General features: G+C 39.7%; 1 protein-coding gene across 1 annotated transcript in view; it reads left to right on the forward strand.

Annotated features, from left to right (window-relative positions):
- The window catches only part of LOC119818815 (cytochrome P450 2C55), a 32,970-nt gene extending 22,196 nt beyond the window's left edge, over positions 1–10,774 (forward strand). Inside the window, exon 9 of the mRNA XM_038336609.1 lies at positions 10,627–10,774. Within this exon, the coding sequence (XP_038192537.1) occupies positions 10,627–10,757 (131 nt within the window). The 3' untranslated portion in view covers positions 10,758–10,774. The remainder of the gene's footprint in view (positions 1–10,626) is intronic.
- Positions 10,775–14,849: the final 4,075 nt, after the last annotated feature.

Genomic DNA, 14,849 nt, shown 5'->3' on the forward strand with positions numbered 1-14,849 from the left:
CCTGACAACATAACTCCTATTGAGTCAGCGTTTGCAGATAGAGCTCTAGAATTTCTCCAACACTAGGGAGGAACCTGCTCCTGGTGGAACCTATTTGTATTTTTGGCTTGAATAACTATCAGTTTTAGCACAGGCCAACACCAAACTGGGCCATCATAGTATGCATGGGACCTTATTGGCTGGGGTTGGTGTGGGAGAGAGCAAGGGAGTCAGTACATGAATGTGATGGGACCTAGTGCCAACTTGATGAAACCCAGCACTGAGGAGATCCTATAACTCATACCGCCAGGCTTTCTTGTACCTGGGACAAACCCAGTGCCAGGGAAAAAGATGTGACCCATGTTACTGGACTCTGTTCCAGCCAACACCACTTGTGGCTGATACTGAGATCTTAGGTCACAAGTCTTCCTCAGCTCAGACAATCATGAACCTTGGATCTATCCAGGTGCTATGGTTTTCAAGCTATGGGCTCAGAGCCTAACATGACTTAGTGGTGTTTATTGCCATGAAGGTGGCCTAGGAACTTGGAACTGATTCATTAATAGTGACTCCACCCTGTTCTAGGCAAAATCTGCAGTGTCTCACCATAAGCTCATGAATTGATGAAGCATCTGGTTCTATGCCAGTCCCAGGAAGGAGCTGGTGGGGATGGATACCCTTTCTAGATATTATACTTGTTCATTCTGAACCATACAACATTATGGTTCAAGTCTGAGCCTGGATTACTCTCTAGTTCTGAAAGAAGATATGTCATCCCAACACAGGAAAAACAAACCGGATTTGGATGCTGCCTAGTGCTGAGGTAGTAGAAGTGACTACAGGTTGAAACCAACTTATTCCTGGAAAGATAGGGACTAACAAAACTAGATTGTGAAGACCGAAACACTCAATCTTTCAGTTCTTAGATCATTTGGCACACCATAGGCATGTTGAGCTTTTAAGATATCTTTTTTTCTTCATCTTTCCCAACGGTCTAAATTAGATGTCAGAAATTGACAAGATCAAACCAGTATGGGAGTCCTATGAGGAGAGGAACTCAATACCTTTAAGAACACATGGTTAAATGGTTCTGTACTCTGCCAGAGAACCTTAGCAAAGAGATATAAGCATTGAAAACCAGATGTATTACTCAGCATCATCTAGAGTAACAGAACTTATAGAACGAACCTTTTTCTATATATAGAACAGGCATTTATTAGAATTACTTAGAGGCCATAGTCCAACTGGTCTAACACTGGTTGTCTACCAACAGATGGTACAAGAATCCAATAGTTACTCGTCTATGAGGTGGATGCTGGTCTTCAGTACATGCTGGAATCCTGAAGAAGTAGGTCCTAATGCCAGTAAAGGGATGGACTTGCTAGCAAGGCAATAACAAGCAGACAAAGAGCAAAAACTTCCTTCTTCCATTTTTTTTAACAGGTTTCCAGCAGAATATGTGACCTATATTAGAGGTGGGTTTTCCCAGCTTGAAGGATTTGTATTAAAGGTGTGTCTTCCTACCTCATAGATGTAGATACAAATAGATCTTCCTACTTTAGATTAAACAAAAATCCCTCACAGGTATGCCTTCCATTATTGGTTTTGGCTAATTCCAGATGTAATCAAGTTGACAAACAAAAATAGCACCACATCAGACAAATCCCTTAGCTGAAGAGTATATTAGCTGAATTAAAAAAAATTGGGTAAATGGCACCAGTTGTAAGACAGATCAAATGGGACAAAAATAGGCTATTTGAAAAAAAATACACATTTGGAAGAGAAAAAGAAAAATGGAATGAAGAATGGCTGAAGGATTATGGGAACTTTGGTACAATATTTAAAGAATAAATATTTAAGTTACTGAGGCTCCAAAAAGACTTGAGAATATCAAAGCAGGAGAAGGCTTACTAAAAGAACGATTAGTAACAAATTCTCCCAGGGACTGAACCAATATTCAGGGAGCCTGCATGGACTGACCTAGGCACTGTGCATATGTTACAGTTGTGTAACTTGTTCTTCTTGTGGGATTCCCAACAGTGGGAGCAGGGGCTGTTTTCAACTCTTTTACTGCCTTTTGGGACCCTACTCCTTATGCTGGCTCTCCTTGACTTAGTTTTACTGCAACTAATATTCCTTTGTTACTCATGGGAAACCTATCCTTTCCTACACAGAAATCCACAGAAGGAGTGGATTGGGGGATTGGAAACAGAAGGGTGGAGGTGAGGGGAGGGACTGGGAGGAGAGGAAGAAGGGGAAATTGTGACTGGGATATAAAATAAAAAATAAACTTATTAAAATACTTCTCCCAGGTCTATAAAAGGTTATAGATCTACAGATACAGGAAGTTCAAGGTCACTCACTATTCAAGTTCAGTTCAAGTCTACTCAAAGACAATTATAGTTAAGAACTCAAAAATGAAAGAGGAAGGTGTTAAGGGAGTCTGCTTGTTTGTTCCTGGCTGCTCAGCACTGAAATAATAACACAAAACTATATCAATTAAACACTGCTTGGCTAATGACTCTAGTGTATTCCTAGCAAGTTCTTTTTTATTTTTATTTTTATTTTTTTTTATTTTTTTTCCTAGCAAGTTCTTACATCTTAAATTAACCCATTTCTATTATTTGATACTTTACTATGAGCTCATGGCCTACCAACAAAGTTCCGGCTAGCAGCTCACATCTTTCTTCTCTGGCTGCTTCATGGCTTTTCTCTGACTCCGCCTACTCCCTCTTGCTATCTCTTTAAGCCTGGCTTTACTCTTTTAAGCCATTGGCCGAAAGCAGCTTCTTTATTAACCAATGGCAACAAAACATATTCACAGCATATATCACCTCCCACATTACTTCCCCTTTTCTGTCTAAATAAAAAGGAGGGTTTTAAAATTTTTTATAAAGAAAACAAACTACCAATCCAAGTCCCCACTCTCTCCCTTTCTCCCATTCCCTTCACATACTTTTCACCCCACCCCCATCCACTCTTGCTTCCCACATTGCATTGGGGAAGATCCATGACCCTCCCTACTATATCTATGCTGAGCAAAGTATCCATCCAAAGAGAATAGGTTCCCAAAAAGCCAGTACAAGCAGTAGGGATAAATCCTGGTGCCATTTAGAGGGACTAGTTTGATTCTATGCTTGTTCCTTCCCAGTCCGGCTGATAAAAAGGAAGGTTTTTAACTTTAACATCACAATATTACATATAACAAAACAGGTATCAAGCAAGAATTACAATTACAACATTTATATCTACTTTATATTTTATCATAACTAAGGAAAACAATTATAATTATCTATTCTTCAACTTCATCAAAGACTCCAGAAGGATATAATATTACCTAAGTTAACAGGAAGTGAATTGTAAGCAGCACCCAAAACTCTAGATTTGACAAAGACATCTTTCTGCCTGCTGCCCGCTGCCCGGACAGTCACCCAAAGTTCTTCTGTAACAGAGTATCTATCTTCAGCCTACAGGCCCACAGTATCTGACAGACTTTTCCTTGAAGCAGAAAATTTCAAAGATAGTTCCACCTATACTGGCAGTCTGTCAGTCACTTTCTTCTGTGTCCTATAGAATGTCTGGCAGTTCTTTCATAAAGCAGGAACCCCAAAGGACTATCTCACCTTTAGACAAATTCAACAGTCATTTTTCTGTGGGTCCTGCATGTCTAGTTCATACAGCATAACATCAAGCAGTTCAGGCAAGAACAGTTTCTTGCCCAAATGGCTATGAACTCCATAAGGAGCCTCTTCAATGCCCATCATCCTCTTGAAGTAATTGGTGTTGCCAGGAGAAGATGTGTCTCACTGTCATGAAAACTCCTAAATTCTTAAAATATTTTAAATGCCATATTCTGAGCAACTTGCTGCTCCTCTGGAAAGGCTCATGGCACAACATAAAAGAATGCAACATATCTTTGCATCATTAAACAAATATTCCACAGCGTTAATTTTGTTCAGAGTGATACATATGAATCTATTTGCATTCTTATACATGCTTCATGGTTAGACCAGCAACATTTGTTGAAGGTGCTATCTTTTTTGCAATTGTATATATCTGGCTTCTTCATAAAAAATGAAGTGTCCCTAGGTGTGTGGATTTGTGTCTGGGTCTTTGATTAGGTTATACTGGTCAATGCACCTGTTTTTTCAATACTGGTATGTTTTTAATTACTATATCTATGTAGTATGGCTTGAAATCAGGGATGGTGATAACTTCCAGAAGTTCTTTTATTGTTTAGGCTTGTTATAGCCATCTTGGTTTTTTGTTTGTTCATAGACATCTATGAAGTTTGGGATTGTTCTTTCAAGGTCTGTAAAGAATTGTGTTGAAATTTTAATGGAGATGTCAATGAATCTGTAGATTGCTTTTGGTAGGTTGGCCAGTTTTACTATATTGGTCCTACTGACTCAAGAGTCTTGAGGATCTTCCCATCTTCTGATATCTTCAATTTCTTTCTTTAAAGATTTAAAATTTTGTCATGCTTGCCTTTTACTTACTTGGTTAGAGTTACCCCAAAATATTTTATGTTCTCTGTGAAAATGATTATCCTTATTTTAAAATAAGCAAAAAATATCAATGAATAAAAGCAATACAACAAGGTCTCTGAGCAATAGAAAAAATAGCCATGAATAGCATACAGCAGAGAAAATCCAACTGTGTGTATAAAAGCAAAATATAAGTAATTGTGCAAATAGCATAAAGTATCTTGGGGTGACACTAACCAAGGAAGTGAAAGATCTATTTGTAAAGAATGTAAATGTGCCACATTTTCTTTATCCATTCTTCAGTTGCAGAGCATCTAGGTTGTTTCCAGCTACTCGGGGTCGAACTCCTCTACCCCTGCATGGGAAATGAGTTTCAGCTCTAGGTCAATAAACCTCGTGTGATTGCATCAAGAATGGTCTCTCATGAGTTCCTGGGGGGTCGTGTTATCCTGAGACTTGAGTGAGAGTCTCCCCACTCCGGGGAGTGGTTGCTTTTTTTTTGGTTTAATATATATGGTTTAAATATAGATTCAATAATCTACCCTTTTTCCTACCATTCCTATATCCCCCTTTTATTTGTAGAACAAGATCATTAAATCTAATCCTTTTTTCTAGCCTTTTTTCCTGACCATTACCAATAACAACTTACAACCAAACCCCCATAAATGATAATAAACATCCATAAGCCATTTTTTTGGGGAATGTGGGCATAGTTCTCTAGACTATATCCTGTTGATTGGGTGTACTGATAATCTTTGGGGGACCTGAAGAAAATGGTCAAGTTTAGGATTTTGGTCAAGTCCTGATTGGAGTATTTTGTGAGACTGGATCAGCTCAGCTAGTGTCCTTGAAGCTGGTTTGGATGCATAATTCTGAGGATTTTGTTACAGAGGGATTTTGAGATTTTAGATCACTTGGGTCATTCATTTTTATTGACATCTGGTCTCCTTGTTCGGAAAATACATAAACTGTTTTTTGGTTGTTTTGTTTTTATTGAGTTATACATTTTCCCTGCTCCCCTCCTTTCCTCCTCTCTCCCTTCTACTCTCTCCTGTGACCCCCACACTCCCAATTTACTCAAATCTTATTTTTTTTCCTTCCCAGAAAATAATAGACTTTTAAAGGTAACATATATATCTGTATTAATACAAACGCAGACTGTGTGTTGTACACATGTTAGTCAATGGTGATTTTTTTGTTATATGTTTGCGCAAGTAAAATATGCATTATATATCTTGTAGTTCTTTAAGGTTGATTTCTTTTTGTCTGTAGTCAGGACTTCAGGGATCTTCCTCGATCACACCTGATTTTTTTTTCAACTTGTACTGAATCCACAGACTCTCATTTCCTGTGGAAATAAAATCATAATCGCTGCCCCATAACAGTTTACCTTTTGACTTCAAGTTTGAAGTCAAGACATTTTCACAAGATATAGCTTGGTTTAATCTCGCAGTCTTCATAATCCAGTGTGTCCTAGCAGCCAAAATCTCCAGGCAACACAATAACATACAGGATCCTGACTTTCTGTGTAGTTTTCATTTTTTATGTGTCCTTTTTCTTTTTTATTACTTTACTCGCTCTTTAAGAACTTTATCCTTTTATTTTAAACTGTTTTTATATAGCCTTTATCTTCTCTCTTCCAAGCCTATGAACATTTTCAAACACACTGTGATCTGTTTAGAGGTTCTCTCCTTCAATATGATTATTACTGCATATTACCATCCTTTTCTGAGCGTATGATCCAAACTTTAAACTGCTAAGTGACATGACTAGGATTATAAAGCCTCTGCTTTGTCAGCTGTCTCTGTCCCTCTTTGTTCCCTGAGCACTTAGCTTTATGGCAGAGCTGCTGGCATGAGAATCATGTTTACTACCCCAGCTCTGGGAAGTTGTTGGGTTCACCAGCCTTCCCCATTAAAAAATGTCTACTGGTGAGTTTCTCCCTAAACTCCCCAAATTCCTACAGTTTGGATAAACACATTCTGTTCAGTTTGGTGTGGTTGGCAAGCTTTCCTTTCACTTTTGGTGGCTGTACTGGTAGAATCCAGTGTCAGCTCTTAACTATCTGGAAACCCTGTCTAGAGGTGCCAGGTTCCTTCTCGGACCCACTGGGGCGGGGGGTGCTTCTCTTGGTGTTAGAGTATGGGAGGACTCCACTGTGCCAGAGATCCCTGTTTTGGCCTTTCAAGAGATGTGGGAATGCTGGTCTCTCAATTTTGGCTCTCTGGCCTTCACTGGTGATGGAAATGCTCTCTCCACTTGAAAACTCATATTAACTGTGCACTTCAGAAACTAACAATAACTTTGGCACTTGAACGTCTTTCTACTTTCTTTTCTGTCTGCTCCAAGGTCTCTGGGTAACTCTTACACTCTCTGAACTTTTCAACATGCCTTTGTATCCCTTTCTTCATGTCCTATTTAACACCTTAAGGCTGCAGGAATGCTGATGGAAGGACACTCTGTTCCCACCTGCTGCTGAACTGGGCATGCAGTTAGCCCTGAACCCCTGCTGTACAGTACACACTGTTGTGGAATCACCCACCCCTCAGCCGTGCCCCTCAGACCTGTGCTACAACCCTCCCCCTTGCAGCTAGCTGTCAAAGTCCCCTTCCCTTTAGCCTGCCTGAGCTTGGTAACACTCCAACAGCCTCTTCATTTTCTCTACGCATCTGATGAACAGCCACACTCACTCCTGTGTTAACTCTGCCCATTCTGCAAGGCCCAGTCCAGCCTATGGTCAAGTCTATGATCATTTACAGAACCCAAGCAAAACCAACTACACCCTCCCCAACACTCCTTATTAGGAAACATAAACTCGTGTCTTCTCTACCCTCACTGAAAACTGAAGCTTCCTTCTGACAGCAATCCTTTCAACGATCATTTCCTAAATATCTCACCCAAGAGCTGACTGCTAAGTCCAGCAGCTTCTTCAGGTCCTCTTGGAAGTCCCCCTCCTGTTGCAACACCTTTGCTCACATGTCAGCTCCACCTCTGCTGTTACACTGTTTCAGTAGGTGGCCAGTAACTGTCTATAATTTATGTCCTTGGCCTTGTTATCTCATGCCTCCCTCTGCCAAGGCCCGTGTCACTTTCCCACATAACCCTTTCTTGTGCTGACACTGCCTCCAGCTTAAACTGAGTCATACAAAAAGAACTGTGATATTCTGTAACGACAGAAGTTTATGGTTTATTTTCATGCTAAAAGATCTCCAATTCAGTCTTCAATTCATGTTTCAAGACTCAAAATCAACAGGGATAAAGTTGCAAGACCTAATATTTTAAAAATAATATTAATTTATTATAAACTATAAAAGTAATTAGAACATACTTTTCCTGACAGCTGAACACCAACCGCTTCTGAACACCAACTGCTTCTGCAATGAGATGGGGAGGGAGGGAAACTGTGGTCAGGATATAATATATGAGAGAAGCATAAATAATAAAGGTAACAATAAATAGAAAGTTAAAAATATATAGGTCTGAAGTTATAGCAGTCCAAAAAATGTTTCTGAAGAGATGAAAGTTTATATAAGTCAGAAAGGTCTGGAAAGGATTTTAACCTATATTAAAAGTTATTTTGGTTTTCTTTCCTTCTCTCTATGCTACTGTATTGTTCCCACTCACCTGTCTACCTCACCATAGTCAAAATACACCCCTGTGTCTCTCTTCTTCCTTTCCTTGGCCCATTTGTACTCTCTCTCATTCTCCCAAATCCCAACCCCCCTCTTACCCTTCAGCCCCATTTGATGGACTGCCACCTTCCTCTCTCTCCCTGCTCACTGCACATCATACTCAAAAACTCTGCTGCCTACATTTCCAGACTCCATTACTTACCATCTTTAATCAGCCTCTGCCTAAGCCTCAAAGCCATCACTTCTATGTCCCACCTCTTCACCCTACACCACTCCCATACTAACAGTCAAAAACCTAGTAGAACCTTCCACTTAGTCCAAGACCCACTAATACTGTTGTAGTTCCTCTTAATCTGTATGTCTCTATCACGTAGGCTATCCTCCCATCTATCCCTGGCAACACCACTCACTTTTCAGTCCTAAATCTTAAAGATGCTGTCTTTCTCAATATCCCTAGATTACTTGGACTGATCCTGATACTTAAGAATCCTGATAACTAACTTGGCTTCTCTTTCTCTAAGGATTCAGAGACAGTCTCCACCTTTTTTGCCTGGCACTCTCTATGGACATGGCCTGCCTTCCCCCCTTTTCCTCCTGCCTATTTCAGTATATAGCTGACCTCCTCCTTTGCAGTCCTTCCTCCTCTGATAGACTACTTGATGCTGCCTCAGTCCTCAATTTCCTCAGTTCCAGAGGTTACCACCTCTCACCCTTCCACAGCTCCATTCTCCTCTCCCCAAGTCAACTATCTTAAATTCTCCCTCACACCAACCTATGGATACTTCACTTTAAACTGTCTTGCCCATCTCTGCTCCTTATCTCTGTCATCATGGCCATTTTCCTCACTTATGTGTCCCTGGATACTCAATCCTAGGATATCCCCTATATCAAGATGCTTCTGGATTCCTTCTTCTTCCCATCCTCAAACAATTCCTTAAATTTATTTTCCACAGCTGGGGCCCATGCCTACAAGCTCTTGCTGCAGTTCCTCTGCTCAACTCTAATTCTAACAAACAAATCCAGGATCCTCTCTCAGAACCTATCGATTCCCTCTCACAATCTGTTTCCTTCACTCCATCTCTTTCAACTCCTAATTTACAAAGGACTCCAAGGTCTCCTACTATTTAAGATTTTATTTGTCCAAACTTCTCTTATAAAAAAACTCATCACTCACGTTTATTACCTCTCCCCCCAAGTCCCTCTGTACTTAACCCTTTACCCGAACAACATTCCCCAGATATTTACACTTGTCTAAAATTCTCAAAAACCGCCCACCCCATTCCTTTAATACACAAGAGGGTCCTCTAACTATTTCTGCCTCACCTTTGTAATGCTGATAGCTCCTTCCTGTCAGATGGCCACACCAGACTGACTCCTCCATTATCTGTACATACAATAATTGTGCTGACGCGACAGCCTGTCAACCAACCTTTTCTCTCTACTTTTATGAATCACCCTACTTTTATCACTCATTCCACATCCGTCCAGGCAAGCTTACTGTATAACCCAGATATCAACATATCTAACCTTTATCAGCATAGGGTACTTTCCTAATCCCCACTTTACACACTTATCTTCACTATCTGTTGCCTGTTTTGTCACGAACCCCAGTCCCCCCAAATCTCATCTCTTTTCTCACACTGAAACTTTTCCTCTGCCCAAATGATTGCAAAATACCCACCACCAACTGACTCTCCTAAAGCCCATATTCTCAGTTACAAGACATACAAGATGTAACTACATCCAATCTGTCTCCTCTCCAAAATAGACATACTCTCACAGCCAAGCCCTCACTTGGGTCAAGGTCATCCAACAAACTCTCTCCTAAGCCTCATTCATACCTCCTTCAATGCTTCCTACTACTTCCTTTACACCTCTCTTCAAAGCCTGCCTTTAGCCACAGTCCTCTTTGCTGTTGATACCCCTAGTTGACATTCCCCACCTATACAACTGACTTTCCACTTGACAATTTAAAATCTTCCTTTGAGAACGAAAGTCAAATTATCTCAACCTTTCAACACCAACCCCCCAAACCAATTACAGATAAACCTTCTCACTGTTTGTTAAGGACTTCTCCAATCATCCATGTTCCTAAAATTTTTAAATTTCAGAACATATGTAAACACCCCAGGAATGGCTATTCTGATGTAACAAAAGCCTATCAGATGCTCTCTCCAACTTAACCAGACCCTGCTTTCAGAAACAACAGCTATTCCCCATTTAATCTTATATAGATAATCTATTTTTTTTTCTGGTTCTTCTCAAGAACTCTCAATAGACTACAGATAAGTACTCCTGTCAACCAGTAACCTAAGTTTTCCTGCCTTTGACTATTCCTAAGGATGGGATCTATCTCCAATTTCACAGCCTTAGGATTCCTCTTCCCAGCTACCAGGACCATAAACCTAACCTTTTCTTGGTCTTGGGACTCCTCGTTCTGACTACCAAGACTATAAACTAAAAGTTTCAAGTGTATCTTTAAAAAAACCCAATTTATTTTCTAAACTCAACCTTATCTCTGTCTCTAGATAATCTGTTCCAACAGATTTCAAATCGACTACCAATTACTTCAAAAACTCTATCAACTCCTATGCCAGCCCCTACTGTTTCCTCGAAATCTACGTCCCGGTCCTGCATCACAGACTATTCTTCAGAGTAAGATACTGATATTCTTTAAAATATCAGTGAAGAGCTCAGTGAAGGGTGAGGCCTGGATATCATCTCCCTCACCTATGCTGGAATCCTGCAAGTCTTATGCTGGTAACCACAGATGCTGTGAGTTCATGAATGTGCTAACCATACCATGTCCAGAGGCAGCCTTCCACAGCCCTCCTCTCCATTCTGATGGAGGAGTGTCTGTTACTTTTATTGATTAATAAAAAAACTGCCTTGGCCCTTTAAGAGGACAGAAAATTAGGTAGGCGGAGTAGACAGAACAGAATTATGGGAGAAAGGAAGCAGAGTTGGGGAGATGCTTCAGGCAGTCGCCATAGTGAGTCACCATGCTTCTCCTCTCTGAGATGGACACAGGTTAAGATCTCTGCTGGTAAGCGACCACCTCGTGGTGCTACACAGATTACTAAATATGGGTTAAAACAAGATATGAAAATTAACCAATAAGAGGCTAAAACTAATGGGCCAGACAGTGTTTAAAAGAATACAGTTTCCGTGTAATTATTTTGGGCAAAGCTAGCTGGGTGGCGGGACGCAGCCACGCCGCTCCATCTACACCATTCTCTAGAAATCATATTCCAGCTTCCATGATGCTCCTTCAGCCTCGAGGAAGGGATTGACATTGATGTCTTATTTAAGGCTAAGCACTGACTGACTCATTGATTGATGCTGCCTGCAAAATGAAGCTTCTCTGACCAAGGCTGAGACTCTCTTAGGTCTCTTCTTTAAGGATATAGCCATTGTGTAGATACACAGTTTCGAGTGGAAAGCCTCATAACCATGCACATATGAGCAGCACTAATTGGATTTAAAAATTTTTTAAAAAAATCCTTGAAGTTGGGTGGATGATTTCTTCAAGAGGATAAGATGGGATTAGAGGTGATATGGAATGAAGGTTAATATGATGGTATTTCATTGTGTGTGTGTATATATATATATATATTAAAATTCAAATAACAAGTAGAATTCTTTGCTATGTGAGTCATGCAGCAAATCTTGGCTTTTCTCTGTTGTACATAAAGCTTTCACCAGAATACAGACACAATAAAAAATTTAATGTCATTCACTTTTATCAACATATGCTATAAACATTATTTAATTAATGTTTATACTCAAAGACAATGTGATATAAATAAAGAATTATTGTTCACAATCTGTAAATATTACTGAGTCACAATGAAAGTGAGTGACTTGCTAGAAAGAAGGTTGGAAGACTAAGATGATACTATTTCTTACTCAGATTTATCTTGAGAAGTCTCTGTGTCATTAACCATAAGAACAAATCTCTGAGGTCTTCTTCAGAGATAGTTTTATTTTAGGTAAAGGTAATTGAGAGAATATTAAATAATATTATATCTGTGAAATTTTCCTATAAATGTTTAGAATTGCCATTGAGATGGTTGTTGAAACATTTAATCTGCATCTTGACAATATTTAATTTTTAATTTTTAAAAACTATGAGTTGAGGTCTTAGAGAAAAACTGAATTAATTGATGTGGCTCACATCTAATAATATCTTTACAAAATTCTTCCAAATTGCTATTGGTGATGTGGGAATTTGTATCAGAGAGATGCTTGGATCCTCATATCCACTAAATATTTTTTCTCATTTGTGTGTGAATATTGTAGTGACTCTAAGCTTTTGTCTAATGAATAAAAGTTACTTATTTCCCCATTTGTATTGACTGCTTTTCTTGGTGAGTGACTAAATATCTGCAACTTAAGAAGAGGTGTGGTTTATTGTGAGTTACAGTTTGAGAGAAAAGTGTTCCCCATAGAGGAGAAGGCATGAGGATCCCTATATCTTGGTAGAACGGGAAATAAAGAGCAGACAGGAAGTGGGGCCAGGCACAAAACCCTACCAACTAAGCCACAGTTCTCTACTTCTTTCAGGAAGGCTCTTAATTCTTCCTGCAGAATTCTAAAGAGTGCCAGAAGCTATGGACAATGGTTCAAACACATAGGCCTATGGAAGACCTTTGACATTCAAATCATATTTCCTCCCTTGGTCTTACCATGAGACAGTCCCTTGTCTATCTCATAATTCAAAATGGATTCATTGTAAGTGAAACAGTTCCGGTGGATTTCAACAGTCCGTACACTGTTCATTAGTTCAAAGTCTGAAATCCCTTCTGAGCATCAAGGTAATCTGTTAAAAGAAACTCTGTAAGATAAAAAGCTAGTTTCATAACTCTGATATGGGATGGAGTAAATATTTCTACTCCAAAAGGGAGGAATGTCAGCAGAGAAAGGAACGAGCAAACAAAGCAAGAATGAAACCCAATAAGGAATAAAAAACTCCTGCAATCCAATCTAGTGGAATCAGGTTCGGATACTTTAGGGAGTCCCAACCCCTGATTGTCTGTCCTCCATAGTTTATGTGACCACTCTCTTGACTCAGTTACATCCAATGTCTAGAGCTTTCTTCTGCAAATGTCCCATAGTACTGGCATTTCCAGCAACATGAGGTCTTCCTTGCTACATATGGTTCACTATCTCAGCTTCATATAATGATGTCTTAGTTATTTCTTGTATAGAATTCCATACCAACACACATTACTTGGTCTTAGAAGTTGTTTGGAGCTTTGGGGGCAAGACTCCATGACCTCTGTTCTTTATGCCTACAAGGCTAATACCATTAGACAATGCCACTAGGATCTACTGCCTGATCAAAATAAATTATAGGCCTCTTGGGCCCCATGTGCAGTGGCCTCTGTGTTCTCTTGAGGTTCACCATAGGGAAATGCTTAGAAGGCAAGGTTCTTTGAGATGAAACTTGTGACATTATCAGTTTAGGTTTTATCCTTGAAAATGAATTTGCATTCTAATAAATTACAGCCTACCATGAATGGTGTTTTGTTCCCAGGGAACCTTTATTGTCTTAATGCAGAGCTCCTTGTTTCTAATTTGTGGTAGCAATATCTTTCCCAATTACACATATTTTCATACCTTCATATATGATGTACAGGCAATGTTAGACTTGCTTCCCATCTTTTCCCATGAAACTATATGTTTTCATGTAGTTCTGTCCCATTTGTTCTTTCTTGCTGAATATCTGGTTAAGAGCAGTGATCAGCTATCCTGTCTTGATTTTTCCTCTACTGAACAAATTCCTTACTTTTGAATCCAGACTTACTCAAGTTCTCATGGGACAGAATGCAGCAAGATTCTTCGTCCAAATGAAGCATTGGTGGCCTCAGTCCAGTTCCTAATGAGTAAACATTTCCCGTCAGAAACCTCGTGAAACAGTCTTCCATGGCCCACGTACCCTCATTGCTTTAGTTCTCCAAACTCCTATCAGAATGCCCACTATGCTCTGGTATACCACTCTAACCCTTCCTAGCTCACATCTCCAAACTCATAGGCAGTCTTCTATCAGACCAGTTCCAAAGCTCTAGATTTTCATAGTTAGATGTATTAGAACGGCCCACTTCTCTATATGAATTTTCTGTATTGGTTACTTTTCTAGTTGCTGTGTTGAAATGTCTGACATGAAGCAATTTGAGGGTGGAAGAGCTTATTTTGGTTCAGTGTATGAGGTATTACAGTCAACCATGTAGGGAGAGGTTCTGGGAAAGATGGCTCCTGACAGCAGGAATGTCTAACTGGGTGACATTGACGCTTCACATCTTGTTGGAACAGGAAGCAGAGAGCAATAAGAGATGAATTCAGGCTGTACAGCCTCATCACCCACATGTACTCTGGAGAAATTACCCTCTTCCTTGGACAAAATTCTGTCTTCTAAAGAATTCATATTCTTTTAAAACTGTGCCTCCAAGTGTTCAAACGTATGAGCCAAAGGGAGTCATGGCATATTTGGAGTACAGCGCTCATCTTCCATTGCACGCAATTGTTCTGCTGATAAATTTGCTTTCTTATTGTGTATTTCAGAATTTTATTTGTGAAAGTAACTCTAGGTGTGCTTCTGGGGCTTGTTCTCTCATGTCTGTTTCTCCCTTCACTATGGAGGCAGAGCTCTGAGAGAAGAAAGCTTCCTCCTGGCCCCACTCCTCTCCCAATCAACGAAAATATTCTTCAGGTTGATCTTAAGGGCATCAGCAAATCACTGAAGAATGTA

The sequence above is a fragment of the Arvicola amphibius genome, chromosome 1 (assembly GCF_903992535.2).
Source record: "Arvicola amphibius chromosome 1, mArvAmp1.2, whole genome shotgun sequence".
Taxonomy (NCBI): domain Eukaryota; kingdom Metazoa; phylum Chordata; class Mammalia; order Rodentia; family Cricetidae; genus Arvicola; species Arvicola amphibius.